Source organism: Arachis hypogaea, chromosome 11, assembly GCF_003086295.3.
Source record: "Arachis hypogaea cultivar Tifrunner chromosome 11, arahy.Tifrunner.gnm2.J5K5, whole genome shotgun sequence".
NCBI lineage: Eukaryota > Viridiplantae > Streptophyta > Magnoliopsida > Fabales > Fabaceae > Arachis > Arachis hypogaea.
Window position 1 is genome coordinate 146807926 of NC_092046.1, and position 25939 is coordinate 146833864.

Sequence of the window (25939 nt, forward strand, 5' to 3'; positions counted from 1 at the left end):
TTGGCCATAAAAAATAATTTGTTAGAAAAATTTGAGAATATATTTTTTGTGATACTTATTAACCGTCAAAAATACTATTTATTTTGACACTTATTGACCATAAAAAATTCTCAACAAAAGTTTTTAACAAAGAATGAGATGAGATCTTGAAACTAAAGAATAAACTGAGATTTTGAAGATGAAGAATGAGTAGTATGATCCTAAACTGAGAGCAGTGTGATGCCAAAATTGACGGAACTCAACGAAAAAAAGGAATAACGGAGTATGTTGAAAACAAATGAGTGTCAAAATTGAAGAATAATTTTCTACAACCAAATTATAAATTAAAAAAACATAAAAATTTTGACATTTGTGATATTTGTCAAAAATATATATTAATTTTTACACTTAACTATAGTTGTTAAAAAAAATCATATTAAAATAACTTTCTTTTTTTGTAGTGTATTTTTCTATTATAATAGATATAAAATATACTAATTTAATATTTCTTGACACAATATTTTTATTTATATTATATCTACTAAAATATATTTTAATTTATATCTCTATTTTAACAATGTCTCATACATATAAACAAACTTAACCTAGTCCATCATCATCATCATGAAGTGAAAACAACTAGCCAGCTAATAATATAATGATGAGATGCGTCACATAAATAAATTATATTGTTCTAAATTAGTAGTCCTGAGATAGGGACAAACTAAAAATATCCACAAATCACAATGAATGCATTGTAATATATACTGTATAAACGTTCAATGGAGTGCCGGATTGTTCAATCTGTAACAAATATTATTGTCTTTTTGGCATGTTTCACGTGACTTATTTAATTTATATACTTCCTTTGATGATTACAAAGTAGGAGTAAATTCTTGTTATCTTCTAGTTTGATCCATGAAAAAAAAAATAAAGAACATGTAATAATTTGGTAATAATATAGATATAACATGCATATTTATTTTATGGACTATCATTTCTTTTAAAATTTAGATCTTTTAAAATAAAAAAGTTAAATGAAATAATAAATTAAAAGATTAATTACTATTAAATTTATATTTTTTATAAAATATATATTTTATTATCTTAATTTAAAAATAATTAATTTTTCGTTTTACCAATTTTCTTAATTTAAAAAATTGATTCTTCTTCTTGAATTAAAAGTATTATTAATTTTTACCTATTTAGTTATTTAGTAGCCTTGTATGTTAAATCGGCTTATTTTTTAATTATTTGATGATGAAATATGATGGATTAAATTTTGCCTCCATTCTCTCTATTCTTGTATATTTTTTATTCTTTTAGCTAATTCTGATAATATAGACTCTTCTTTAATATCTTTCTCTTTAATTGAAAGAGATTATATATATTTTAAATCAATTTATATAAAGAAACAAAAAGGAATTAAATAACAAGTTATATGGTGGCTAATTTTTTTTTTATATTGGGTTGTTATTAGTGTTTTTTATTAATATTATAATATTTTAGTATAATGCAGTGATATGAGATAAAAAGAAATCGTGAATAACGATTTTAAATAAGATAAAAAATTAAAAAAAATTAACAGAAATCGTGAATTATGATTTTAAATAAGATAAAAATAAATAAAAAATTATGTGTCACGATTTTAATTTTTTAATTTAAAAAAAATGTGATTTATAAAATTGTGAATAATGATTTCTTTTGTTATACAAATCGTAAGTAACGATTTGTATTATGCATCACATTTATAAAATACACTTATTTTAATTCATACCAACATATTACACGATTTTATCCATCATATAAAAAATAATTAACTCTTATATGCTTATTGTTGGAAGATTTTGAGTGGATATTTGACCTAAGAATGATAGGGTTGCAGAGGTAGATACTATACACTATTGTCTTTTCTATTCAGTGTTGTGACTATAGTAATAGTGATTATATAAAGTTGTGTTTGTTTATAAAGACAGAATATTAAAATAAAAATTTAAAAATATAAAATTATATTTAACAGATAAAATATAAATAAAAATATTATATTATTTTAATAAAAAATATTAAAATATTAAAAAAATATTTTTTATTATTTTTATTTTTTATTTTTTAAATAAAAAAATAAAAATAAATTAAATTTTTAACATTTATTTTAATTTATTATCAAATAAAAATATAAAAACATTAATTTTTGTGTCTTTATTTTTTATATCAATGTCTTGTCTCGTCTTTCAGAACCAAACGCAACCATATAAAATGCAAGTTGCAAGCATGGCCTAATTAAGCTCCCTCTCTCTCGCTCATGTGTTGTGAGTGTATCTTATTATTATAATCATAATTATTAAGGTACATACACAACCATATATATATGTACTAGCTAGTAGTATTTATATTCCACACCCTTGAATACATACATTTGCCTTCATAGATGATGAGGATGGCAGCAATGTTGTTCTATATGATGGTGTTTGCAACAATATGTTCATCATCATCATCCATGGCAATAACAAGAGAGCAAGAAGAAGATAGAATAAGAGAGCTTCCGGGTCAGCCACGTGTCGGATTCTCACAGTTCTCAGGATATGTAAGTGTAAACAAGAAACATGGTAGAGCACTCTTCTACTGGCTCACTCAGTCTCCCTCTTCTCCCAACAACAAACCTCTTCTTCTCTGGCTCAATGGAGGTACATAAATATCTCCTTAATTCTCACTTTGCTTCTTCAATTTCATTAACATGGCGAAAACTCAAGTGAAGTCGACTTCACGTGAAGTTGATATCTGAGAGTTGTTAGATAATTTGACTGATTTGACTAAATTTTCATCCAACGGCTCTCAGGTATCAACTTCACGTGAAGTCGACTTCACCTAAATTTTTACTCATTAACATGGATATCATTTAAAGATAGAAACTCACGTACAGTTATGTTCATATGAAGTTGATAGTTAAGAATCGTTAGATGATTTGATATATTTGATTGAATTAAAATCTAACAATTCTTAACTATCAACTTCACATGAAGACAACTGTACGTGAATTCTTACTTGAAAATTTAAGACAATTATTTAACGATTAAGACAATTGCATGTAAGTTTTATTTTATGTATATCAAATTTTATTAAATTAAATATTATTTAATGTTAATTTAAGTATTTTATTGTAAATGCTATGCTACAGAACTTGGCAACCATGTTTGTTGAATCAAATGACACCATATGCAAGTTATAACAACTAAGCAACCATATGATAATAGTAATTAAATAATTTGAATTCAATGAATTGAATGGTGAATAATGTGAGTAAGCCAGGCTGAAGCACATGTATGTATCAATGTATGTATGTATATATCGTTGACCGTTGACTTCTCTATCTGCTCTGGCGCACTTTGAGTTAATGTGCACTGTTCCCTGCTAACATGCACCGCCACTGAACTATTATTTATTTATTTATTCCTTCTATTCTATTCTATTCTATTCCTGATGTTTATATTCCTCTATTTGGAAGAATCTCATCTCATTTCCGTTAAAGTCCAAACAAATAATTTATTAACTCTTTTTGTATTATTATTTGTCTTAGAAAGCAGAAACAAACAATGAACAATACAATGGTAGTAATGAGAATTGAACTATCTTTTCCATTTTGTCCCTACAAAAAAGATGCTCATCCATATACTCTCATTCACTTGTTAATTATAATCATGATAACAACTTGCTCATATAACATTGAAAAAAAGAAATCCATCAAGAGAATTGTAAGGTAAAACAGTAAATAGTTAATTGAATTTAATTCTGATATACATTCAATTACATAATATCACATCAGTAAAAATAATTATCTTTTATATTGATTATATGAATAGTCATCTGAAAAAAACGAATGTGATTGCACGGCTGTGTAAAATGCTTTACACGGTTAATGTATCAAAATTTAAGAGCGATTAAACTCTTACTTTTTCACTTTAGAGGAACTTATCCGAAATTAGAATATTTTGTGTTACTGGATCAGGACCTGGTTGTTCATCAGTAGCATATGGGGCATCAGAGGAAATTGGACCATTCAGGATAAACAAAACTGGTTCTTCTTTATATCTTAACAGATTTGCTTGGAACACAGGTAAATACTAAATATATAATAAAGGGTAATGACATTTAATTATATTATTTTCACAATAGCCTTAATTAACTAATTAACTTGGTTCTGCATGCATTGTTCAGAAGCAAATATTCTGTTTCTTGAATCACCTGCTGGTGTTGGTTTTTCATACACAAATACCAGCTCTGATCTCCTAACTTCTGGGGACAATAGGACAGGTAACTTTGTCCAATATAATTGTATGTCGCCGTCGCCGTCGTCGTCAACTTTTTCTAGATTCTATGTCACTAATTATGATGAAATAAATTCCAATTCTGTAACAGCTCAGGATGCACTGATTTTTCTAGTTAAATGGATGTCAAGATTCCCACAGTATAAATATAGGGACTTTTACATTGCTGGGGAGAGTTATGCAGGTACATGAAAAATAGTTATGATTCTTGATTCATATATATATATATATATATATATAGATAGAAGCTAGCTAACAATGCTTTACTATGCTCTCTGTTCAGGTCATTATGTGCCTCAGTTGGCTAAGAAAATCTATGATTATAATAAAGAACATCCCAACATTATTAATCTCAAAGGGTTCATTGTAAGTCAAATTTTATATTTCATTTTTTAAGTATTATTTATTTATATACTTGGCATTGAACATGAAAACTATAGGTGGGAAATGCTGTGACTGATAACTACTATGATAGCATTGGAACTGTGACATATTGGTGGAGCCATTCAATGATATCAGATCATTCATACAAATCTATCATCAAACATTGTGATTTCAAAGCACAGAACACTTCTCAAGAATGTAATGATGCTGTGAACTATGCAGTCAACAATGAATTTGGAAACATTGATCAATACAGTATCTATACTCCTACATGCCCAGCATCACAAAACAGCAATCTTAGGCGCATAAGGCTAAAGACTACAATGTTTCATATGATTTCTGGCTATGATCCTTGTACTGAAAATTATGCAGAGAAATATTATAATCTTCCTCAAGTGCAGAAAGCAATGCATGCAAATGTTACCAACATTCCTTACAAATGGACTGCTTGCAGGTCTCTTTATTTGACTTTACATTTTCACATATGAGAATCAAACTTCAAACCTTCTAAGTTTTCTAAATTATACACCTTTTGTTGATCCAACAGTGATGTGCTCCTGAAAAATTGGAAGGATTCTGAATTTTCTATATTGCCCATATACAAAGAGTTAATTGCAGCTGGATTGAGAATATGGGTTTTCAGGTATATATATTATGGTTTAATAACTTGTACAATAAAGAGAATTAGTACAACTCATCATTTTCTTTATATTACTATATAAAATGGAATTGGAGCATTTTAAAAATGAATTTTCTGTAGGCTAACATGTTTTGCTACAATCTTCTTTCTGTCTATAATGCAGCGGGGACACAGATTCAGTGGTTCCAGTTACAGCCACAAGGTTTTCACTCAACCATCTCAACCTCACCATTAAAACTCCTTGGTATCCATGGTACTCATCAGGTGCACAGGTAAGACTTAACTTCTTTTGAAAACAAAATTTTAAATATACATATGAAAACAAAAAAAAAAGGACTAAATTTTCATTTTTGGAAATCCAGAATTTGTTAAGAGCGAAAAGCAATTTAATTTGGAGCGAAGAATTCGTTAACTTCATCGATCTTCACCTGCACTGAAAAAAAGTTTTTCGCCGCAAATGAAATGTTTGCTCCCATATATATGTCAATCACTCAATCAAAACCATTTTTGGGCATATATACCCATAATTCTTTCATATAAAACTCAGGCATAAAATTTTCACATTGATGTTTCTATGTTTTGGGGAGTTGTTTAGGTAGGTGGATGGACAGAGGTATATGATGGACTGACATTTGCAACAGTGAGAGGAGCTGGACATGAAGTACCTCTGTTTCAGCCAGAGAGAGCTCACATTCTTTTCAAGTCATTTTTGGCAGGGAAGAAGCTACCAAAGTCTTGACATGTATTACAGTGTTTAACTTAGCTGCACCTCAATGCATTCTTTAGCTAATTCTTAAGGCTAAGGCTTGTTGGAGGAAGAAAACTCTTCTTCCTTTAACCAATCAGATATCAATATTTTTTTCCATCTCATTTGCTTAAACAGATAATATACACCTACTCATTAAATTGTAACATTTCATACATTTATCACATTTTAGTTATTTTAATGCAATTCAGATTTACTTGGTGGCCATCATTATCCCATGAAATTGGAGGGTGTATCAGCCAGCATAGAATTTTCATTGGTGTTATTTTTCAAATCTTATTGCCTAAGAATTAAGATAGCTAGACATTGCATCTATATAACATCATTGAAAAAGACAAGAATATAGTGCAGATACACCATGGATAATTGATCTTTCAAAATTGAAATCATGAGAGAGTCTCAAAGACAAAAGAGAAGGACATTGAATAGCAGATCCACCATTTGAAATTATATCCGGGCTTAGATGAATACTAAACAAGATTGCAAATTCACAAATTACAATAATTGTAAAATGACAAATAAGCATTCTTCTGAGTGAGATAGTTGTGGACAAAATTGAGGTTCATGTCATAATCATCACTTCAATCCTTCATTAAGTCCTGGTGGCATTCCTAGGCTCTGTGCAAGATCACTCATCCTCTCCTTCATGGCCTGCAATCATAATAAGCAAGAGCATAGTTTCCCACTTCAGTAAACAACAAATGCAAATGAGTTTCCATTCATCCTTTTTAAAATAGAGATTTTCACCTGGACACTCTTTTGGTGTGCATCCTTATATGCCTCAGTGACTAAAAGGGATACTTTCTGCAACACAAGGATTTTTTTTTAATAAATACATGAGAACTTAAGGTCATACTTAACTAGAATAGATTTTTTTTTAATTCTTTCCAAATTCATATATTTGGGTCATAGCCTACCAATTTCTTAAATATTCTTCATGTAAGCTACAGAAAACAATAAACAATTTACATATAGAATGACTTCATATTTGTTTTTACTTTTAAAATATTGATTCCTATTTCACCACATAGTCATGAAAGAAATATGCCACTGTTGAATATAATTTGACAGCGGAAAGGAAACAAAATTGTAAATCAATTAATTCTTACTTCTGCTCCCAATTCCATAGCAGCTTCAGTAATTTCAGTTCGAACAGGTTGCTGATTCCCCGATAGTGTTACCTAAAAATTAAACTTCATTAAAAGGCAAGTTAACAAATGAAAACATACTTGCAGGTTATTTCAACTGCACTGTGTGTGTGTGTGTGTGCGAGAGAGAGAGAGAGAGAGAGAGAGACCAAGTGTCATACCTTTATCAACTCACCCTCACAATAACCATCAAACTCTGCTCTGTATAATTTAACAAAGACACAAAAGTCTATGGTGAATAAGTTTTTTATGATTCAAAACAGATGGAAAAGTTATACTTGTTTAGGAGGAAAGCCATACGCAGCAAGTTCTTTCTGCACTCGCACTGCTTCAACCTGGACAACCATTTGCGCCTTCTTCACAGTCTCGTATAGATTTTGCATGTTTCCAAAAATTCCTGCCTAAAAGCAATCCACCATAATGTAAAGCCCATAAATTTTGCATATCAGGATTGGTCAGAGCAGACTTACAAAAATACACAACATACTAAACAAAAGAAAATAGTCAAAATACTGTCTCTGCAATTTTTTAATTCAATAGAGATTTGAAAAGTGTAAAAGTAAAGCGTGTTAATTAGTCTACATGCACACGGCGAGAAGAAGCAAGCCCATACCACTCGGAATTTACTTCATGGTACAACGAAAGCCATCAAACTTATCTAAAATCCAATTTTCAATAAGACTATTCAGAACAAGGTTTTTTAATTGTTTACCCTAGAATTATTTTTCGGGCCTCCCTCTAACCCTTAGTCAAATATTTCTTACCGGAGCCCCTACCGGTCCTCTACTCTTTTCACATTCTCAAACCACCTTAGTTGAGTCACCATATTATCCTCCTAAGATGGTGATACACCTCCTTCATCTTGGTTGTAGTTTTCTCTGTCCTCGTTCATGTCAACATTCTCATCTCCACTACACTTATTTTTTGCCACTCCCTAATATTCACTACTACATAAACAATGGCCTTTTTCTAAGTGAATTCCTGTCCATTTCTGTTCATCGAGAGTTAAACAGCTTAAAGTATAATTGTACAAGCCACGAGGTTAACTTGTGCACTCATGAAATGGTTAAAAACTTTGGGACAGTGATGCATCTACAAGACTAACCATCAAAGCATATGACTTTTCTGAAAGTTCCGGGGTAAACATAACAACACATTCATATCTCCCAATTTCAAAGTTACTAGCCTAGTTAACATGATGAAAATTAAACAAGAAAGAAAAGCCCATTATGCTTTCGTCATATGAACATGTCCATGTGGCCAGTTGGCAACTAGTTAATAATCATTATCTTGATTTCAGCATGTGAATGGCAAAAAATGTAAACAGATAAGTAAATTGGGAAATATGGACCAAAGAGCAAAATTTGTCGCCCTGCGCGTGTTCACATTTAACATCGACAGCAAGAGAAACCTAAATTGGCTAACCAGACTTTTCTGAAAGTTCCGGGGTAAACATAACAACAGCATTTATATCTCCCAATTTCAAAGTTACTAGCCTAGTTAACATGATGAAAATTAAACAAGGAAGAAAGAAAAAGCCCATTATGCTTTCGTCATATGAACATGTCCATGTGGGCTGTGGCCAGTTGGTAACTAGTTAATCGTTATCTTGATTTAGGCATGTGAATGGCGAAAACTGTAAACAGATAAGTAAATTGGGAAATATGGATCAAAAAGCAAAATTTGTCGCCCTGCGCGTGTTCACATTTAAGATCGGCAGTAAGAGAAACCCAAATTGGCTAACCTTAGAAGGTGCGTCGTCACTTTTATCGTCGTTTTCCTTTTTTCCTCCAAATAAGGCATACACTCGGAAGTTTCTACTAGCAGGTCCAACCCTTTGCCGACCGGACCAACATAGTATCTTCGTGTTAAGTATATTTGCATTGGAGTTTAATTTACCTATAGAACAGCAATTGGTGAAAAACTTTCATAAGAACTCAAAATTTTTCACAATTTAAAGCATACATGATACATAGATTCAAGCTAAAACCACCTTGTCAATTTTGCCCATTGTTCCCTACTTTGTTTACAGTCTAATTCTAAACTATCTATTACAAAATGTGAGCATATTTTCCAAAAATTAGGTCACACTTCAAATCTCTTATTCATAAAACTAAGAACATTTCCAGCTTTCAATTACTTGGAATAATAATAGTCCGAGCCAATCTATGATAAACCAACAATTCAATATGGAATTAATTTTCAGCAGAATTACAAAAAGAAATGGCCTTTGGGGCAATATTTAGAAACGCTTCAAGTGGACACAGATACTTAATGCAAGAAAAGAAACCCTAAAAACTAAGCAATTGGTGGTAAACTAGTGTGTCATACTCAAACCAGGGAAAGGTCCCACGTAACAAGATAAAGCGAAAAAAGTTTCAAGCTTTAACGAATTTGGAAGCAACCGGAATGAAAACGAACAGAAGGGAAGACTTACATGGTGCAGCTGATAAAGGGGAAAACTTTTTGCGTCCATTAGGTGCGTGTATGTTTGATAAATGAGCAGTTAGGGAAACTGTTGATGCCATTGGTTCCCCAGATTAACTTGAATTGTGGGTTTTGAACAAGATACGATACGATACGATTATTTTGTTTTTCTTTTGTAAGATGAGTGACGGAGTGATATTGGATAAACGGGATTTTTTTTCCCCTTCTATTTATTGGGTGCTGGACAGTGAAATACAATAGTATCTCCTTTTTTTTCTGTTGACACCCAAAAAAAAAATTTTTTTTTTCTCTTTTTTTTTTTTCAATTAACACGACACAAAACGAGTTAAGTTTTAAAGTAGTTTCTGAAGTTTGTACTCGATGTTTAAAGTGGTTCTTTAAGTTAATAGTTACTCAATTTTATCCTCGAAGTTACATTCCGGAGCTTATAGTAGTCCCTCAGACAATTTTCGTCTATCACTAGTTGTCAGAAAGTTGAGGTGGACTAGTTTCTGCCACATGGTAAACGAAACTTTTTTGTTTGCAATTTAGTCTCTTTCCCCTTTTAAAACCCTAATCCACAATTTTTATTTCCTGAATTCTCTTCCTTGTTATCTTCTTCTTCAATCTCATTTTCTCCTCTCACTTAGGGTTGTCAAAATGGGCCAAACCTATTTTGCCAGCCCGTTTATCCATTTAAATGGGCGAGCTTTGTCTCCAAAATTAAATCCGTTTAAATTTCGGACTAAACGGGCTGATCCAATTAACCCGCAAAAAATGACGGGTTAAACCGCAGGCTAAACGTGTGACCTGTTTAATTTTTTTTAAAGTAACACTTTTAGTCGATATTTTTCTCGATCCGACCCGAAAATCCGATCCATCAACTAAAAAAAATATTATTTTTAAAAGATTTTTTACCTAAAAATAATATTTTTTGTCAAAATATTTTTTAAAAAATAAAATAAAAAGATAAACGGGCTAGCCCGTTTAACTCACGGACTGACCATAAACGGTCTGGGCTGAAAAATTATGGCCCGCGAATAAAGCGGGTTTAAATGGTCCAGCCCATTTAACCCATGGGTTTAATGGGCCGGACTAGCCTGTTTGACAGTCATACTCTCACTCTTTGAAATCGAATCATCAATTATCTCTATTATATAATTTGTATTCCAACTCATCAGTCATCACCATTACCATCCTTATCTTCCTCATCCTTGCTAAATTCCTCATCATCACTCAAAATGTACCTCGATCCTTCAAGCCCCATCTCTCTGTCAATCTCCTCCAACAAGTCCATCACTGACATCATCATTGGCTGCGCTGCCTCATCTTCCTCTCTCTCTCTCTCCAGCAACTTTCTCGGCAGCAGCCGCCTCTCTTGATGATAGTGTTCTATTGCCATCCACATGTGAATCGTCCTCATCAACCTACTCTCCGTCATTGAAGTTGTCCAGAACATCACCACATGCCCCTTCCAGAACGGCTCTGACACCATGTCGGAGGAGTTTCGTCGCGAAAGTTGAGGCCGGAGTAGCACGCTACTGGCAGGGCTGGCTCTGTGGGGTCACCGGCGGTGAATGTGACCTTGGACGAGGAGCTGTAGCAAGTGGAACTCCGGCGGGAGAAGGTGGCCTTGGCTGCAAGTGAAGGGGGAGGAAATGTTGGAACTTCATCAATGTTATCGTTGTTGTCAGCCATATGGTGGTGGTGGAGGTGAGTTGAATCATTGTCGTTGGAGATGGATTGAAAGTGTTTGAGAGAGTTGGAACATTGTGTGTTATAAACTGATTGGTATTGGATTTCATTTTATCTTGTTATGAAATGATGTTTTTTTTTTCCTTATCTTTGGTACTGTAATAGTTGAAGGTACCAATTGAAAAGTTTATACTGTGATTTACTATGTTTTGATGATAATAACTATTGGTGTTTTACATTGTTGTTGTATCGATGATTGGATTTGAAAGAGTGATAGTAGATAATCGGGTTGAAGAAAAAGAAAACGAGGAAGAGAATTCAGGAAACAAAAATTGAGAATTAGGGATTTAAAAGGGAAATAGACCACATTGCAAATAAAAAAAGTTTCATTTGCCACGTCAATAAGCTGTTGGCGTGCCAGCGTGGCCGACCTTACTCGGTCAGGGCTTGTTTGGGATAACCTGCACAACCCAAACTATGATTAAATGTCATACCGAGTGGGATAAATGATAAATTTAGGTTCAAACAGACCTGCTTAGGCTGGTCAGACATTTTTTTATGAGTAAATTACCATTTATATCCATAAAAGTTGAAAATGTTGATATATCTATCCATAGAAGATGAAAATTACCATTTGTACCATGAATGATTGGCTTTTGCAAGCAAAATTACCGAAACCCTAAATAATTAAATAAAATTTCTAAATTACCATCTAATTCCACCACTACACTAGCGCTCATCCTGCATTCACCACCACTGCCTTCTTTTTCATAGTCACCATCGCCACCACCAACACATTAGAATTTTTTATTTTAAATTCAATCACATCAAATTCTTCAAATTCAACAACAACCACAAAAAATTCAGATTTTTTTGGAAAAAAAAGAATAAAAACATTCGTCAAGTTTAAGGACAAAGAGATGAGCGAGATACAGAGAGAAGCAGAGGCAGCAAGGTCCATGCTTCGCCACTACAATCGCCGATTGAGAGACACTGCTATTGCTAGACCTAATGACCCTTCTTGTTCTCTTTCACAACAAAGGCAGAGTTATGCCAGAACATGGAGAAGGTGGTTGCAGTAGTAGCGACGTAAGGAAGGGAGTAGCTTGGTGGCAGACTCCTTTAGTCGCGACGAAAACCACTGCGAAAAAATCTCTGTCATTTCCATCTCCTCACGATCTTCAGCCTACAGAGTCATGATAGAGTATGGAAAAGGTGGTTGCAGCAGCAACGACGTAGAGAGGAAAGCAACTCGGTAGCGGCCTCCTTCAGCCGCGACGGAAACCCTGTGGGTGGGAGCACCTCTGTCATTACCATCTCCTCGCGATCTTCATTTTCCTCTCTCTCTCTCTCTCTCTCTCTCTCTCTCTCTCTCTCTCTCTCTCTCTCTCTCTCTCTCTCTCTCTCTCTCTCTCTCTCTCTCTCTCTCTCCCTCCTCGGGTTCAACACCCCTGCCTCAATTCCTCGTCAACCCATGACGATGACAATGGCAATAGAGGTTTTCTGCGCCTTCGTCTCTTCCTTCCCTCTCCTCTTTTGATTTTTCTCCTTTCTCCGAGTGAATGATTGAAAAACAAATTGGAGTAAAAGATTTTAGCTTTAGTTGAGTTGTGACACAAGAAGAGTGCTATAGCCTATAGACGAAGAATTGAAGAGGATGAGACTCACCAAGGATAGTTTAGAAAATTTATTTAATTATTTAAGATTTAGATAATTTTACTTGCTACAAATGATAATTTTCATCTTCTAAAATATCTTGCTTTTTACTCTTTTCTCACAATTTGTTAATCTTCTCTACTAATTACTTAGGTTCCTACTATTTTACTGTTTCTATCTATATCAAGAGTCTTATAAGAAGAGTAATGAAATCTACGCGAGACATCTTTAAAAAATTAATTATTTTTTATTTTATCGTAGAAATTTATCAATCTAACTTAAAAATATTTTAAAATATGTACTGTTTTATTACATTTTCTATTATTATTTTAGAATATCTATCGCTTAAAAATGTATTATTATCCTAAATGTGTTTTTTATATAATTTTTTTTATCTAAAATTACTTGTTTATACTTAGGTTCCTACCGTTTTATCTTATAAGAAGAGTAATGAAATTTACGTAAGACATTTTTAAAAAACTAATTATTACTTATTTTATCGTAGAAATTTATCAATCCAACTTAAAAATATTTTAAAATACGTACTGTCTTATTACATTTTCTATTATTATTTTAAAATAGTTATCGCTTAAAAATTTATTATTACCTTAAATGTGTTTTCGATATGATTTTTTTTATCTAAACTTACCTGTTTATAAGTATTTCTTATTTTTAATTTTATTTTTTATATTTATTACCTCAATTACTTATAATAATCTAGTATATGAAAATTTCTTTTATAGTATAAATCTAAAGAACACGTATTGAACCAAAAAAAAAAAGGGGAGGAAATACATGTTATTTGTATATAAATAGGTTAGTGAAAAAATGTACTAAAAGAGTAAGAGTCTTAAACTCTAGTTACATTATCATTAATAGACTTGTAATAATATTATAACATTATTGTACAATTCTTTATCACTAACACAATTTTATTGACCGGTAGTTTTTTTTTTTTTAAATATACAAGTACTCAGCATGGGGCTAATTTTTTTTTTATATTGAATTATTATTGATGTTTTTCATTAATATTATGATGTTTTGGTGTAATACAGTGATATAGGATAAAAAAAATTGTGAGTAATAATTTCAAATAAAACAAAAAATTAAAAAAAATTAATAGAAATCGTGAATTACGATTTCAAATAAGACAAAAAAAAGAAATCGTAAGTCACGATTTTAATTTTTTAATTTAACAAAAATGTGATTTATGAAATTGTGAATAACAATTTCTTTTATTTTTTTTTTACCAAAGATAAGAGACTCGAACCCGCAACTTCTTAATTGAATATGAGGAGACTATGCCATTTGAGCTGTTACTAATTAGTAACAATTTCTTTTATTATGCAAATCATAAGTAACCATTTGTATTGTGCATCACACTTATAAAATACACCCATTTTAAGGCATACCACCTTAATACACCCTTTCATCCATCATATAAAAAATAATTAACTCCCCAACATGGAAGTCAAGCTTTTCTTAAATTCTGCAAAGAAAAGCAAACCAGCCAATTGGATAAGTATATGACATAAATGATGTTTATAATGATATCACAGTAGATTTTGAAGCTGGATTTGAGCTTCCCTTGTTGACCAATGACCATTGAATAGGACCTGAGAATACCAATTAACCAATTAACCAAAGAGAATACCAATTAACCAACCATGGTACATCACAACCAATGCCAATTCCAAATTAACACAACCTCTGCTTAAAGAAAATGAAATGAACTTTAATTTCAGTACTAGTAGTAATTGCAAAGAGATAGGGGTCCCCATTAAGCAGATGGACTTGGACTCTTCTCTTATTTATTCATTCATTACACCCTTCACAGGAAGAGAGAGAGAGAGATGAGTGAAACAATCAAACAAGTGACCGACAATTGATTTAAAAAAAATAAATAAATAATAGGCTCCAACATCAAGAGGCACCTTAACTAGCAGCTTTATGTTTTTTAACCTTAACTGCTGTTCTGAGTTCACATACCAGAATCTGTCTATTATTTTACAATACAATATAGCAGTATAGGACTCTGCCAAAGCCTTTACCATACCCATGGCTATGGTGGGTAGAAAGAAGTATGGTTTGGTTTTGATTGGCTTCACGTTTTGTACCACTACCACACCCACCCCCACATGAGGTTAAGACTTAAGAGTAAGAAACACCAACCAAATTGCCCCCACCATACATCATTGCATTCCATAAGCCATTAGTTTTTTCAAGAGAATGGTGAATGCTGATGGAGCTTTCAATTAACAGTAATATCAGTAGCGGCAATTAGGTATAGCTAGCCTGTTCTCACTCTTACTCCTCACAAAGTAGGTGCTGCTAGCATGGCATGGCATGCCATAGCATCTTTCCAATTCCATTCACCAACATGGTGCAGCACATTTATTATAATATATTAAGAGATATAAGTAATAAGATAGTGACTGAGATTCAGGTAATCAGGTTCATATAGCTGTGTTATTACTAAAATACCAAATCCACCCATTCACATACTTTAAAATGTGGGGGCAAATTTGGTCATTAGCCTCTATCTATATCCCTCCTTTTCCGGATCACTACCACAAAATAATGGAGCAACTGCCAAAATGTCTTCCATCATTTTTTCTTCTTTACTTGATCCACTTCATCATGAAAAGAAGGCATATTGGTTTTTTATGAGGGTGGGAAAAGCAGGGAAAAAGGGTAAGCAGGTAAATGCACATTTTCCACATATAAATATAGAATATGATAGGGTGAAGTGAAAGGCATCTTTGTTAATCATTCATAAAGGCCACCACCATGAGAGTTTCAATTCACAGACCAAACAAAGCACTCATAATTCAAACCCTACAAAAGCCTAAAAATAAGGTTCTAACCAACTAACAACTGCTACAGAATAAGCAGAGAAAAACAGCATCATCCCCATTTATTTTTGCCAATTTTCATTTTACCTCATCATCCTTTTTTTTTTCTTTTAATTATTTCTTCCAGCCCCCTAATCTTTAATTTCTTCAAATTTTCTTTCTTTCTTTCTCTTTCTATCTATCTCTGTCTGACCCATTCCTCATGTCTTTCTCTCTCTACACAGAGGCCAACAACAACAAATGAGAGAAGAAACATGGAAACTCCACGCATCCACCTCTCTCCCATCAAAAACACAAACTTTCTCTCTCATCAATGGCCCAGCTGGACCAAAATTTATGTTTTGGAAAAAAAAAAAACATAAAAACAAATAAAGAAAGAGAGAAAGAATGAGAAAACAAAAGGAGAAAGGAAAAGAAAGAGAAGTTTAGATGTGTTCAAATGTCCTCCAACCAAACCCACCTTACACAATACAACATGGCTTTCTTTCTTTCTCACTCACACACTCAACTCTTTCTCTCTCATCAAACTATGTTCCCCGAATTGCCCTTCTGCAAGACCCCAAAAAAATCCCATCTTCATCACTGGTCTTCCAAAAGATCAATTTTTTTTTCACCGAGTTATGTGGGCTTTTTGGGGTTCTTTGTCTTGGTCAGAGATTTTCACAGAGAAAACAGGGAAAGCGAGAACCTTCTTACCTGTTCCCACCCTCTTCTCTCTTGTGCCTCTTTCCCATCTTTCTCTTTCTTTTGCCCTCTTTTCTTCTTCTTCATCTTCTCTCTCCTTTTTCTTTCTCTGTCCATCATCATCTTCATTATCACCCACCACCGCCCCTATCTTCTTTCTCTCTTCCTGCTTTTCATCTTTGGTTTGTAGCTGTTTCTCGGTCTTCTCTTCCTTGATCTGATGAAGAAGATGAAAGGGGTTGTTGTACCTATGGAGTCTTCTCGTTATGATGTGTTTCAGGATCAGAGGACCAGGTTGAGGCATCAGAGTCTCTTGCAGGACTATGAGGACCTGCAAAAGGTGACATCTTTTCCTTTAACCTTTCCCAAAAATTGGAAATTTAAATTGTGGGTTTTCGTTGGATCTGGTGTTTCGTTTGGTATCCTTGTGTGGCCTTTGGTTAATTTAGGTTTAGGGTGGTTTTGTGTTGGGAATTTTAGGTTTTTGTTGGAGGGAACATTAAAAGGAACCATTTATCTATCTTGTGTTATTGATTTTGCTTGTTTGAATAATTTGTTTAGACTAAACCTGTTTTTTATGTTCTGATTTGATGGGGTTATGTGTTTTTAACTTGATATATATATATCTTAGTTTGGTTACCCCCTCCTTCAAATTCCTACAAAACAAAGATTTTTGGTATACTTAGTCTTTGATTCCCATATGCAAAAATTCAGAGTATTTTTGTAAAGTGTAAAAATGTAAAACAGTCTTATGTAGCAGTATGTTCTTGTCTCATTCCTTAAAGCTATTGGAACATGTTCATTTTCTTCCCCGTTGGTTTTTTTTTTCTTTTTTTTTTTTTGGGTTGGGGTGGTCCTTAAGCTTAATTTGCTTTCGTTTTGTTTGATCAAATACCATGTTTTTCCATATGGACTTTGAGCTTACATAATCTTGACCTTATTAATTGTTTACTGGTTTCCTCTTTTTGAAACTTTATTTGCTTAATTTTGTCAAAATAATTTAGATAGTTGTTGTGTTTGTTTTTCACCTTTTCTCATGCTAGTCTCTTTTTTAATTGCCCTAGAAGATTTATTTTTCATAGAATAATCTTGAAAACTTTCTTGTAAAATTGTTCTCATACATAGTATATTCTTAATATGTTCAGGACACAGAAGCTATGAAGAGGAAATTGGAGGCCACAAAACAGAAAAAATTGATACTATCAGCTGAAGTCCGGTAATGTGTTGTATTGCCTCTGAGTGGTAGTGGTTTTTCATTTCTTGCAGTTTTGTATATATACTCAGCAACAACACTCTTGCAATTGCAGCTTTTTGAGGAAACGTTACAAATACTTACTGAAGAACCCTTCACCAAAGCCTCAACAAAAGCAAGTAGTTTTGCAGACACAAAAGGTCAAAATGCAAGCTCCAGTTATCCCTAAGGGAAGGAATTACAATAGGAAGGAATCCACTTCGCGTCTCGCAAATGCTTCTCCGATGAACCCGAAAGAAAGGGTTTCCAACGGGGTTGAAGTCTCATTGCCAAAAACTTGCCATGTGTTTGATTTGAACCAGAATGCTAGGACTTTAAGTAGAAAAGTTGCTTCTTTCCACACTCCTGCAACTGCGCCGGTGCTTGACTTGAATCATAAAGATAGGATTCACAATGGGAAGGAAGCCTCCAAGAAGAATATAACTCCATTTTTCGACCTGAACCAAATTTCGGTAACTAATTTGCACATGCTTTGTTTAAGTTATAAGTCCCCTTCCATGTTTGATTCTTGCAGACTAATAGTTTCATTTTTTTTCCCTCTTTTAATGATGTGCAGAGAGAAGAGGAGGAATTACAGGGCAACAGTGAGCCCATGATAATTGAAGAACCAAAGAGAAGTACGCAACGAGTTGTAGGCGACGAGCAGCAGAATGATATCATGCTTTCAGCCTGTAGAAACATTGGGGACGGATCGAACAGAACAGGGAAGAGGAAGATTTCATGGCAAGACCAGGTGGCATTAAGGGTTTGATCTTAAGAATAATAATGCTAGGCTGAATTCCTACCCTTTGGAATGTTTAGTCTTCCTTTATATGTAGCATATTTCGTTACATTCAACAAAAAAAACATTTCTAGTTTTATGCTTCATTTTGTAAAGATAAAAGATAGCATACAGGATCATGTGTTAAAATATATATATATAATATTAGATGAAATGGAGAATTTATTCTCAGAAATCATTCTTCACTCTTCACATTGCAAATAGACCAAGACTGGATTTGGAATCACTTGGTGTGTAAATGGTGTTTTTAAGCACTTAAAACTGATCCTTTGGGTAATTTTTAAAGTAATGGCAGTACTTACAAAGTAGAGAGTTACAGCAGATACATGATGGGGATTTTAAGCAATTACTGAACTTGAAAATAAACAATGTGAGAGATTACCATCTCATTGTTTGTATCTTTATCTCATTGTTTCTGTCATTTCTAGTTCAGATAAGAAGTTATTTCTCAAATTAAATTCTACCCTAGTAACAGTCTTGGTCTCAGACTCTGAGTGTTACATAGGATTTTCCGGATCAGTATGCTAACAAAGTGCCTTAGCTTAATTGGATGCAATATCTATACAAAATAAAGAAAGGCTATGATGTTGGCGTTTAGGCACAATCATGAAGTTGCTTAGAAATCCCGGAATAGCATGGCTTGTTCACATGGCTGAGTTAGCATTTAGAACACTTTGGAATTTGTACATTGAACGTTTACTCTCTTGTACATTTAGATGCTAACGTCCAAATACAGCAGAGAGTGGAGTCCCTTGTTAACTCCAACAACCAAGTTTCAAGCCTCTTGATCAAGTTTGTAACAGTTAATTTCTACCTTTTTTTACTTCGGAAGAAAATGAGCTTTTTTTGGTGGTGTTTGAACTTGAAAGATAATTGCAAAAACAAGGAAAGAGTATTTTACTTAGTACCAATAGGTTAATGTCATGTACCGTTTTCCCTGAACCAAATCATCTGTAGTGATCCAAGTTCCAATTACATTACCGAGTTAGTAAGAACTTAATAATATACAAAATGACATGGATACCATACAAGTAAACCTTTGCAACTTCAAATTTTGCAGCACCTTGGATGTGGTTAGAGTTCTTGTCCCACTCTCTCCATTCATCACTGAACAAACTGTGAACTTTGGCTATTCTGTTGTTATCTTTTGATCAAACTTACAGGAGCTTCTTGTGATGTTGGAAGATGCGGAACTCGAATGGTTTGCACCAAGTCTCTTCATCTGGTTCAGGTGCTTTTTCCCTTTCAAGTGGTCTTCCATCACAGCTTCTGCCCAAACTCCAACCTGACACGTTTCACACCAAAATTTCGCGTGTATTTTCTTTAATGCATTTATTCTCTCCGCTTGGTCACCAATGGTGGTTGTTGTACCATTCTTGTTCTTCAGAGGTTCTATATTTTGCCTGTTCTGCTCAGGCTGCTCCTCTTCTTTAGATTCTACTCTAGCTGTATCAACCATATTTAGATTCTTCACCTGCTGATCTGCTTCTGCGTTTGACCTTGATATTGTGGCAGCAATGGATGCAGTAAACTCATTAAACTTTCTTCTCTTTGACGACGCGGACATGTCGGTGCTCTTACTATTGTTCTGTTGTCTCAATGATGCTTCCTTGGCCTTGTGCTTCCTACCCTGAACATGTGCACTAAAGACTCCCTGATTTGGAGCACTAACCCGACATAGCGCACAACTCCACACTTCCTTGGGTTTACGATGCTCATCAAGCGGGGGTATTACAGCTTTCTGCTTTCTGGAATGGAGAGCTGGGTTTGGCTTGTCCTGCAATGGGATAATCAAAAGTAACATGTTCATTCGTCAATTAAGAGCTTCATCACCAAATACATAGAACTAACCTTGAATAATCAGCACTCATGAGCTAGATTGTTTAGTTTTAGACCTAGAATTGTTTAGTTTTATCACCTCTTCAACTTGAGAAATTATAAGCACCAGCCATAACCATTTTTTAACATGTCAAACCCCCTTTTAACATAGACTTTCAACTTTTCACTTTTGCACCACAATTTGATTACTTGCATATTTTCCAGCTGACAAAAAATCTAGAAACCATTAATTGACTAGTTAGTTAACTAAGCCAGCACACTTATCCGAATACAATAAGGGTACATTTGGTTGGGGCTAAATTGATATGGAAGTTTTCATGATGAACACAAGGTGTAATTTTATACATATAGTTTATTCATGAAAATTTCCACCAAAACAAACACACCATTGAAAAGTTTATTCTTGACTTGAATAAGGAAGGCATAAATGCAAGCAACCTTGTTCACATCAAACACAAAATGAAAAGTGAGATATAAGTATATAACAGAAGGGGTATTCAGTCCACACTTACCAGTATGATCACTTTATCCTTCTTGCTAGTCTCTTCAGGACAAGGCTCTATCTTCACAGGAGCCATGAGTTGCTGCAACTGTTGTGATTTTGGTGGGGCAAATGTACTATTGAAACGGTTATTTAAACTCATTGCCACTCTCTCCTCAACCAAGGATCGACGCGGTGGCGGTGGCGGTGGCGGTGGCGGTGGCGGTGGCTGAAGCTGCACTGATTCACTCAGATTTCCTCTCTGCATTGGAAGAATTCCCAACAATGCTTCCAAGGCGAGCTCCCTCCTCACCTCAGCTTCAAGCTGAATCCTCCGTGCAACGCCGCTGGCAATCATCTCTCGCCGTATCTGCGCCTTCTCCAGTTCCCGCATGGAGTCTCCGGCAACCGCATTGGTCAGCGGCATTGAAACCATGTTTAGAAACTCACCTTAAATAGAAAACAGTTTCAAAAAAGATGCAAACTTTTTTACGTTTCTAACGCGAAAAAAGGGGCTACCTTTAGAATCAACATGCTACCTAGAACGAGAATATAAACACAAACGCATAGAAAGGAGGCGTCATTGAATGAAGAAAAAGACTGAAACTTTACCTCGCAACAATCGGTCGGAGTAGACGGCGGTGGCGGGAGAAGGAGGGGGAGGAGGGAAGGCCGTGTATAAGGACTGCGTCGGTGGCGTAACCCCAATAGCTCGGTGGTTGAAGTCCATGGAGGAGAATGAGTTGTGGGTTGAAGAAGTAGTTGAGTTTCGAAATCTGGATTTTAAGGAGGGTTAGGAAAATGTGATTGCTGATTCTGATTCTGCATTGATTCAATTAGTGTTCTCATCATGACTCTAACTCTATCAGAATCGTATATATGAATCGAAAATCATGATGCTTCCAAGGTCCAAACTTTTTCCCTCTTTCACATTCTAGTCTTTCATCTTCCTTCGTTACAAAATCATAACAGTGATTATTTATTGGACTAAGGGTTTGTTTGGATGATCTTTTAAGAAAATATCTTTTTTTGAGTTATATTTTTTGAAAATTTTTATAGAAAAATAAAAGTAATTTTATGTTTGGGTATTTTATACAAAAAGATTTTTTTATCTATTAATTATATTTGAATATAATAATATAAAAGTAATTTTTATTTATTTATTATATGAAAAATATATTTTAAAAAAAAAAGATCTTTAAAATAAGATATAAATTACAATTTTTCAAAAAAGATGTTTTTCTGATTTTTCTAGTGTTTTTACTTTTACTATTCAAAAGTTACCAAACACACTAAAAAATAAAAAAATATCTTTTTTTTTATTTTTTATCAAAATAATAATAACGTCCAAACAAACACTAAATTGACAAGAATATCACTTTTTGAACGGATGCAAATCTTGCAATAATCCTATATTAAAAAAAAAAAAGATCAACCATCGAATTAATTAAATATATGTTAATATATAAAATATAAATAAAAATATATAAAGCAATACAAATATATTGTAGTTAATTTTAAAGAGATATTTTAGTAATTTAAATTTAAATTAAATTGTATTTAAAATATTTTAAGAAAAGAAAAGATGTTTTAAGAAAAGATGTTTTTTTGAATTATCTTTTTTTAAAATATTTTATAAAAAAGTAAAAATAATTTTATGTTTGAATATATTATGCAAAATGATTTTTTTATCTATCAATTATGTTTAAGTATAGCAATATAAAAGTACTTTTTTGTTTATTTATTGTATGAAAAACATATTTTTTTCTTAGAAAAAAAGATCTTTTAAAAAAATATGTAAATTACAGCTTCTCAAAAAATATTTTTTTTATTTTTCTAATACTTTTATTTTTACTACTAAAAATTTGTCAAACACACTAAAAAATAAAAAAAATCTTTTTTTATTATCTTTTTTAACAAAATAATAACGCACAAACAAACACTAAATTAACAAGTATATCACTTTTTGAACGAATGCAAATCTTGTAATAATCCTATATTAAAAAAAAGAGAAGATCAACCATCGAATCAATTAAATATATGTTAATATATAAAATATAAATAAAAATATATAAATCAATACGAATATATTGTAGTTAATTTTAAAGAGATATTTTAGTAATTTAAATTTAAATTAAATTGTATTTAAAATGATAAGTTTTAATATTTAATAGATTAAAATACTCTTATAATTAATTCTTAAAAAAATAAGAAATCTTTTAGGTTTAATTTAAAAATTTTAAAATAAGCTTATATGATTAATTAATAATATTTGAATGTATGAGTTATTAGATATTTAAATTTGATTTTAAAAATACTAAAATATTTAGAGTTGATTTTAAAAAATTTATATTAAAATTGATTCAATCCAATTTAAATCATACAATATAATATTATTATTTTATTATTATATTTAAAAATTTTTAGGTAAAAACTCAGAATAAATTTCATGTGAATTTTTATAAATTTTTTATTATAATTTATTCTGTTTGTAATATTACTCAGAATATTTTAGTCTTTTCAAATTAATTAAAATGATATTTTAATTGGTTAATATATGATATATTTTTAAATTTAATTAATATTTAGAGTAAAATTATAAATTAGTGAATTTAAATGTAATTAATTTAGACACCAAAAAAATGTAATTTATTTACTTATTGATTATACAGCAATAAATGTTCAATTTTGTAATTTTAATTGATTACATGTTCAATTTTGATTGTTGCCAACTAAAAAGGATAGAAGAGTAAAGTAACTTTTTAGGCGTAGATTTTAAAATATATGATTTTTTTTATGAATCAAACGAAATTTATTTAATCTTTAACGGTATTTAACCATTTAGGTGTAGATTTTAAAATATATATTTTAAAATATATGATATTTTTAGCCTCTTATGATAGTTGATGTGGATATTTTATCTTTTTACATTTAAATTCAAATTAAAAAATTTTAATATAATTTAACAACCTTTAACTTAAAAGGGTATTTTAGTTTTTTTTAAAAACTAATCTTAAAAGATTGTTTGAAAAAAGATCTTAGTCCTTTTGTAATATACTCAAAAAGATATTTTAATCTTTTTTCAGTTAATTAAAAAGATATTTTAGTATAAGAATTAATGTGTAATATATTTTTAAATTTAATTAATATTTAAAAAAATATAAGAAAATAAAAATTGTTGGATTTAAATATTTTTTTTAATTTATTGATGATTTAACTGATCCTAACTAAAAGGAATATTTTTTGCTCTTAATTATTTGGGATGTTGGAGAAATCAGTTTTTTTTTTTTAATATTAAATTAACAATCTTAATTTCTGCTGCAATCACATAATAATATACCTAGTTTCATGTTTGACGCTTTATGACTATTCCTTAGAATTAAGACTACTCAATTCTTTCTAATAATGTATATTATTTACGTGCTGAATCTTTAACAATATTTTATCTTATTAATAAGATTTTAAATTTTAATAAGATATCAGTTTCCTGTTTTAAGGTACATACCTGAGTCTATTTAAAGTTTAACCCTCAGAGTTTTTTTCCATAGAATTAAACCGTGTCAAAAAAAGAACAAAAATTACTACTCAACACTTCAATGGCTTCTCTTTCTCTTTCAGTTCCCTATGCCATTCTTCCAAGTATTCAACAAACACAGCTTATTGATGATGATGATGATCCTATGACTGTTGACCGAAGCATCTTCAATTTAGCAGAGAAGAAGCGTTATGAGTGGAAGAACATGTTGAAGGATCATGTTGGAGCATGGTGTATTGGTTCTTCTCATGGTTGGATTGTGTTTCTTGATCAGAATGGAGTTCCACTTCTTCTAAATCCTTCTTCTTCCACTATTATTAACCTACCACCTCTTCCCCTTTCATTCTTGCACCCTCTCACATATTCTTACTTTGCTGAACACTTAAGGAAAACTTTCATAGTCAAAGCAATCTTGATGTGTTATTCCTCTCCTTCAAGATACATTATTGCTATCATATATGGTTCTAACTGTAAGATTGCTTACTGCAACTCTACAACTTGGGTTGAACTCTCTAATGATAGACAATCTTATTGTGATATTGTGTTCAGCAACAACCATCTTTATGCCTTGACACAAGATGGTTCTATTGAAGTTTGGAATATTTCTGGGCCAATTCCTACAAGATTGATTTTTCTGACACCAATTATGGAGGTGAATTATGAAGAGGAGAAACCATATTTTGGAGATAATTTCTCAATAAATTTGTATTTGGTGGTATCCGGGGAAGATATCCTGCTGGTAAAAAGGTTTATTGGAAATTTTGTTAATGATGATGGGTTGGTAGTAGAAGAAGGAGATCTTTTATCCTCTGAAGATACAAAACCATTGATTTGTCCTTATAAAACAAAGTATTTTACTGTTTATAAGCTTGATATTGAAGACAAGAAGTGGAAAAAGATGAGTTATTTACATGATAAAATTCTGTTCTTGGGTGCTAATGAATCTGTATCAATGGATGCTAAAGTTTGTTTGGGGTGTGAAGCAAATTCAATCTACTTCACAGATGATAGGTGGGAAGAGATGAATTTGGACTACATGTATGGTGGACATGATTGGGGTGTTTTTAATCTTCAAGAGAAATATGTTAAGAGCCTCATACAATGTGCAGATAGGATTGATCCTCCACCAATTTGGGTAGTTCCAGTTCCATAGGATTGTAATAACTTGCATGCATAAAATGTTCGATTATGCTATATCTGATATCCATCCTTATCTTTGTTATTCCATTGTAATTTAGGATTTGCCATCTAGAATGATATGGTTCTTTTGTAATTAATTTTGTTTGTTTCTTCTCTGACAATTCAAAGAATCATGTTAAGAACTTAAGATTCATTAGCTTTTTTTTTCAGTGCATATGACACATTACAGTATATCTTTTTTTTTTTGGGCAAAGTCTTCTAAGGAAAAAAGTTACTTATAAAAATTGAGAGTTTTAAATTTCTCAAGATTAGATCTCTGCTTGCAAACTTTCTCAACAGATTTTAACAATCGACA

At 32.1% G+C, this 25939-nt stretch overlaps 5 protein-coding genes and 1 long non-coding RNA gene across 6 annotated transcripts; 3 read left to right on the forward strand and 3 right to left on the reverse strand.

Moving 5' to 3' along the window:
- Positions 1-2212: 2212 nt before the first annotated feature.
- On the forward strand, positions 2213-6314 carry LOC112723442 (serine carboxypeptidase 24). Its single transcript, XM_025774821.3, has 9 exons — positions 2213-2663; positions 3983-4090; positions 4192-4287; positions 4393-4485; positions 4585-4667; positions 4742-5139; positions 5233-5328; positions 5489-5597; positions 5921-6314. Exons 1-9 carry the CDS (start codon positions 2408-2410, stop codon positions 6062-6064), a joined length of 1383 nt encoding a protein of 460 aa, XP_025630606.1. The 5' UTR covers positions 2213-2407; the 3' UTR covers positions 6065-6314.
- A 136-nt stretch (positions 6315-6450) lies between these two features.
- Positions 6451-9997, reverse strand: LOC112723443 (nucleoid-associated protein At4g30620, chloroplastic). The gene is made up of 7 exons (XM_025774822.2): positions 9677-9997; positions 8984-9138; positions 7540-7640; positions 7401-7440; positions 7201-7272; positions 6839-6895; positions 6451-6742 (listed from the first exon to the last, which is right to left on the reverse strand). The coding sequence occupies exons 1-7, from the start codon at positions 9765-9767 to the stop codon at positions 6668-6670; spliced, it is 591 nt and encodes a 196-aa protein (XP_025630607.1). The 5' UTR covers positions 9768-9997; the 3' UTR covers positions 6451-6667.
- A 4774-nt stretch (positions 9998-14771) lies between these two features.
- LOC140176472 (uncharacterized) lies at positions 14772-15409 on the reverse strand. Its single transcript, XR_011868067.1, has 2 exons — positions 14952-15409; positions 14772-14846 (listed from the first exon to the last, which is right to left on the reverse strand). It is a non-coding gene; the product is annotated as an uncharacterized lncRNA (long non-coding RNA).
- LOC112723445 (uncharacterized) lies at positions 15199-18764 on the forward strand. Its single transcript, XM_025774825.3, has 4 exons — positions 15199-16896; positions 17702-17772; positions 17864-18260; positions 18365-18764. The coding sequence occupies exons 1-4, from the start codon at positions 16777-16779 to the stop codon at positions 18557-18559; spliced, it is 783 nt and encodes a 260-aa protein (XP_025630610.1). The 5' UTR covers positions 15199-16776; the 3' UTR covers positions 18560-18764.
- A 698-nt stretch (positions 18765-19462) lies between these two features.
- On the reverse strand, positions 19463-21894 carry LOC112723444 (uncharacterized). Its single transcript, XM_025774824.3, has 3 exons — positions 21522-21894; positions 20941-21359; positions 19463-20366 (listed from the first exon to the last, which is right to left on the reverse strand). Exons 1-3 carry the CDS (start codon positions 21637-21639, stop codon positions 19719-19721), a joined length of 1185 nt encoding a protein of 394 aa, XP_025630609.1. The 5' UTR covers positions 21640-21894; the 3' UTR covers positions 19463-19718.
- Positions 21895-24505: 2611 nt separating this feature from the next.
- Positions 24506-25597, forward strand: LOC112722140 (putative F-box protein At5g55150). The gene has a single exon (XM_025773110.1). The coding sequence runs from the start codon at positions 24506-24508 to the stop codon at positions 25595-25597; it is 1092 nt and encodes a 363-aa protein (XP_025628895.1).
- Positions 25598-25939: the final 342 nt, after the last annotated feature.

Excerpts from the sequence above, each read along its gene's own strand:
- LOC112723444 (XM_025774824.3), bottom strand. The coding sequence starts at position 21,639 with ATGGACTTCAACCACCGAGCTATTGGGGTTACGCCACCGACGCAGTCC. Across the intron at positions 21,360-21,521 it reads CTCCGACCGATTGTTGCGAG|GTGAGTTTCTAAACATGGTT; the intron begins GTAAAGTTTCAG and ends TTTCTATTTAAG. Across the intron at positions 20,367-20,940 it reads AGGATAAAGTGATCATACTG|GACAAGCCAAACCCAGCTCT; the intron begins GTAAGTGTGGAC and ends ATCCCATTGCAG.
- LOC112722140 (XM_025773110.1), top strand. The coding sequence starts at position 24,506 with ATGGCTTCTCTTTCTCTTTCAGTTCCCTATGCCATTCTTCCAAGTATT.
- LOC112723445 (XM_025774825.3), top strand. The coding sequence starts at position 16,777 with ATGAAGAAGATGAAAGGGGTTGTTGTACCTATGGAGTCTTCTCGTTAT. Across the intron at positions 16,897-17,701 it reads ACTATGAGGACCTGCAAAAG|GACACAGAAGCTATGAAGAG; the intron begins GTGACATCTTTT and ends TAATATGTTCAG. Across the intron at positions 18,261-18,364 it reads TCGACCTGAACCAAATTTCG|AGAGAAGAGGAGGAATTACA; the intron begins GTAACTAATTTG and ends AATGATGTGCAG.
- LOC112723443 (XM_025774822.2), bottom strand. The coding sequence starts at position 9,767 with ATGGCATCAACAGTTTCCCTAACTGCTCATTTATCAAACATACACGCA. Across the intron at positions 7,441-7,539 it reads GTGCAGAAAGAACTTGCTGC|AGCAGAGTTTGATGGTTATT; the intron begins GTATGGCTTTCC and ends TAAATTATACAG. Across the intron at positions 7,273-7,400 it reads GTGAGGGTGAGTTGATAAAG|GTAACACTATCGGGGAATCA; the intron begins GTATGACACTTG and ends TTTAATTTTTAG.
- LOC112723442 (XM_025774821.3), top strand. The coding sequence starts at position 2,408 with ATGATGAGGATGGCAGCAATGTTGTTCTATATGATGGTGTTTGCAACA. Across the intron at positions 2,664-3,982 it reads TCTTCTCTGGCTCAATGGAG|GACCTGGTTGTTCATCAGTA; the intron begins GTACATAAATAT and ends TTACTGGATCAG. Across the intron at positions 4,091-4,191 it reads CAGATTTGCTTGGAACACAG|AAGCAAATATTCTGTTTCTT; the intron begins GTAAATACTAAA and ends TGCATTGTTCAG.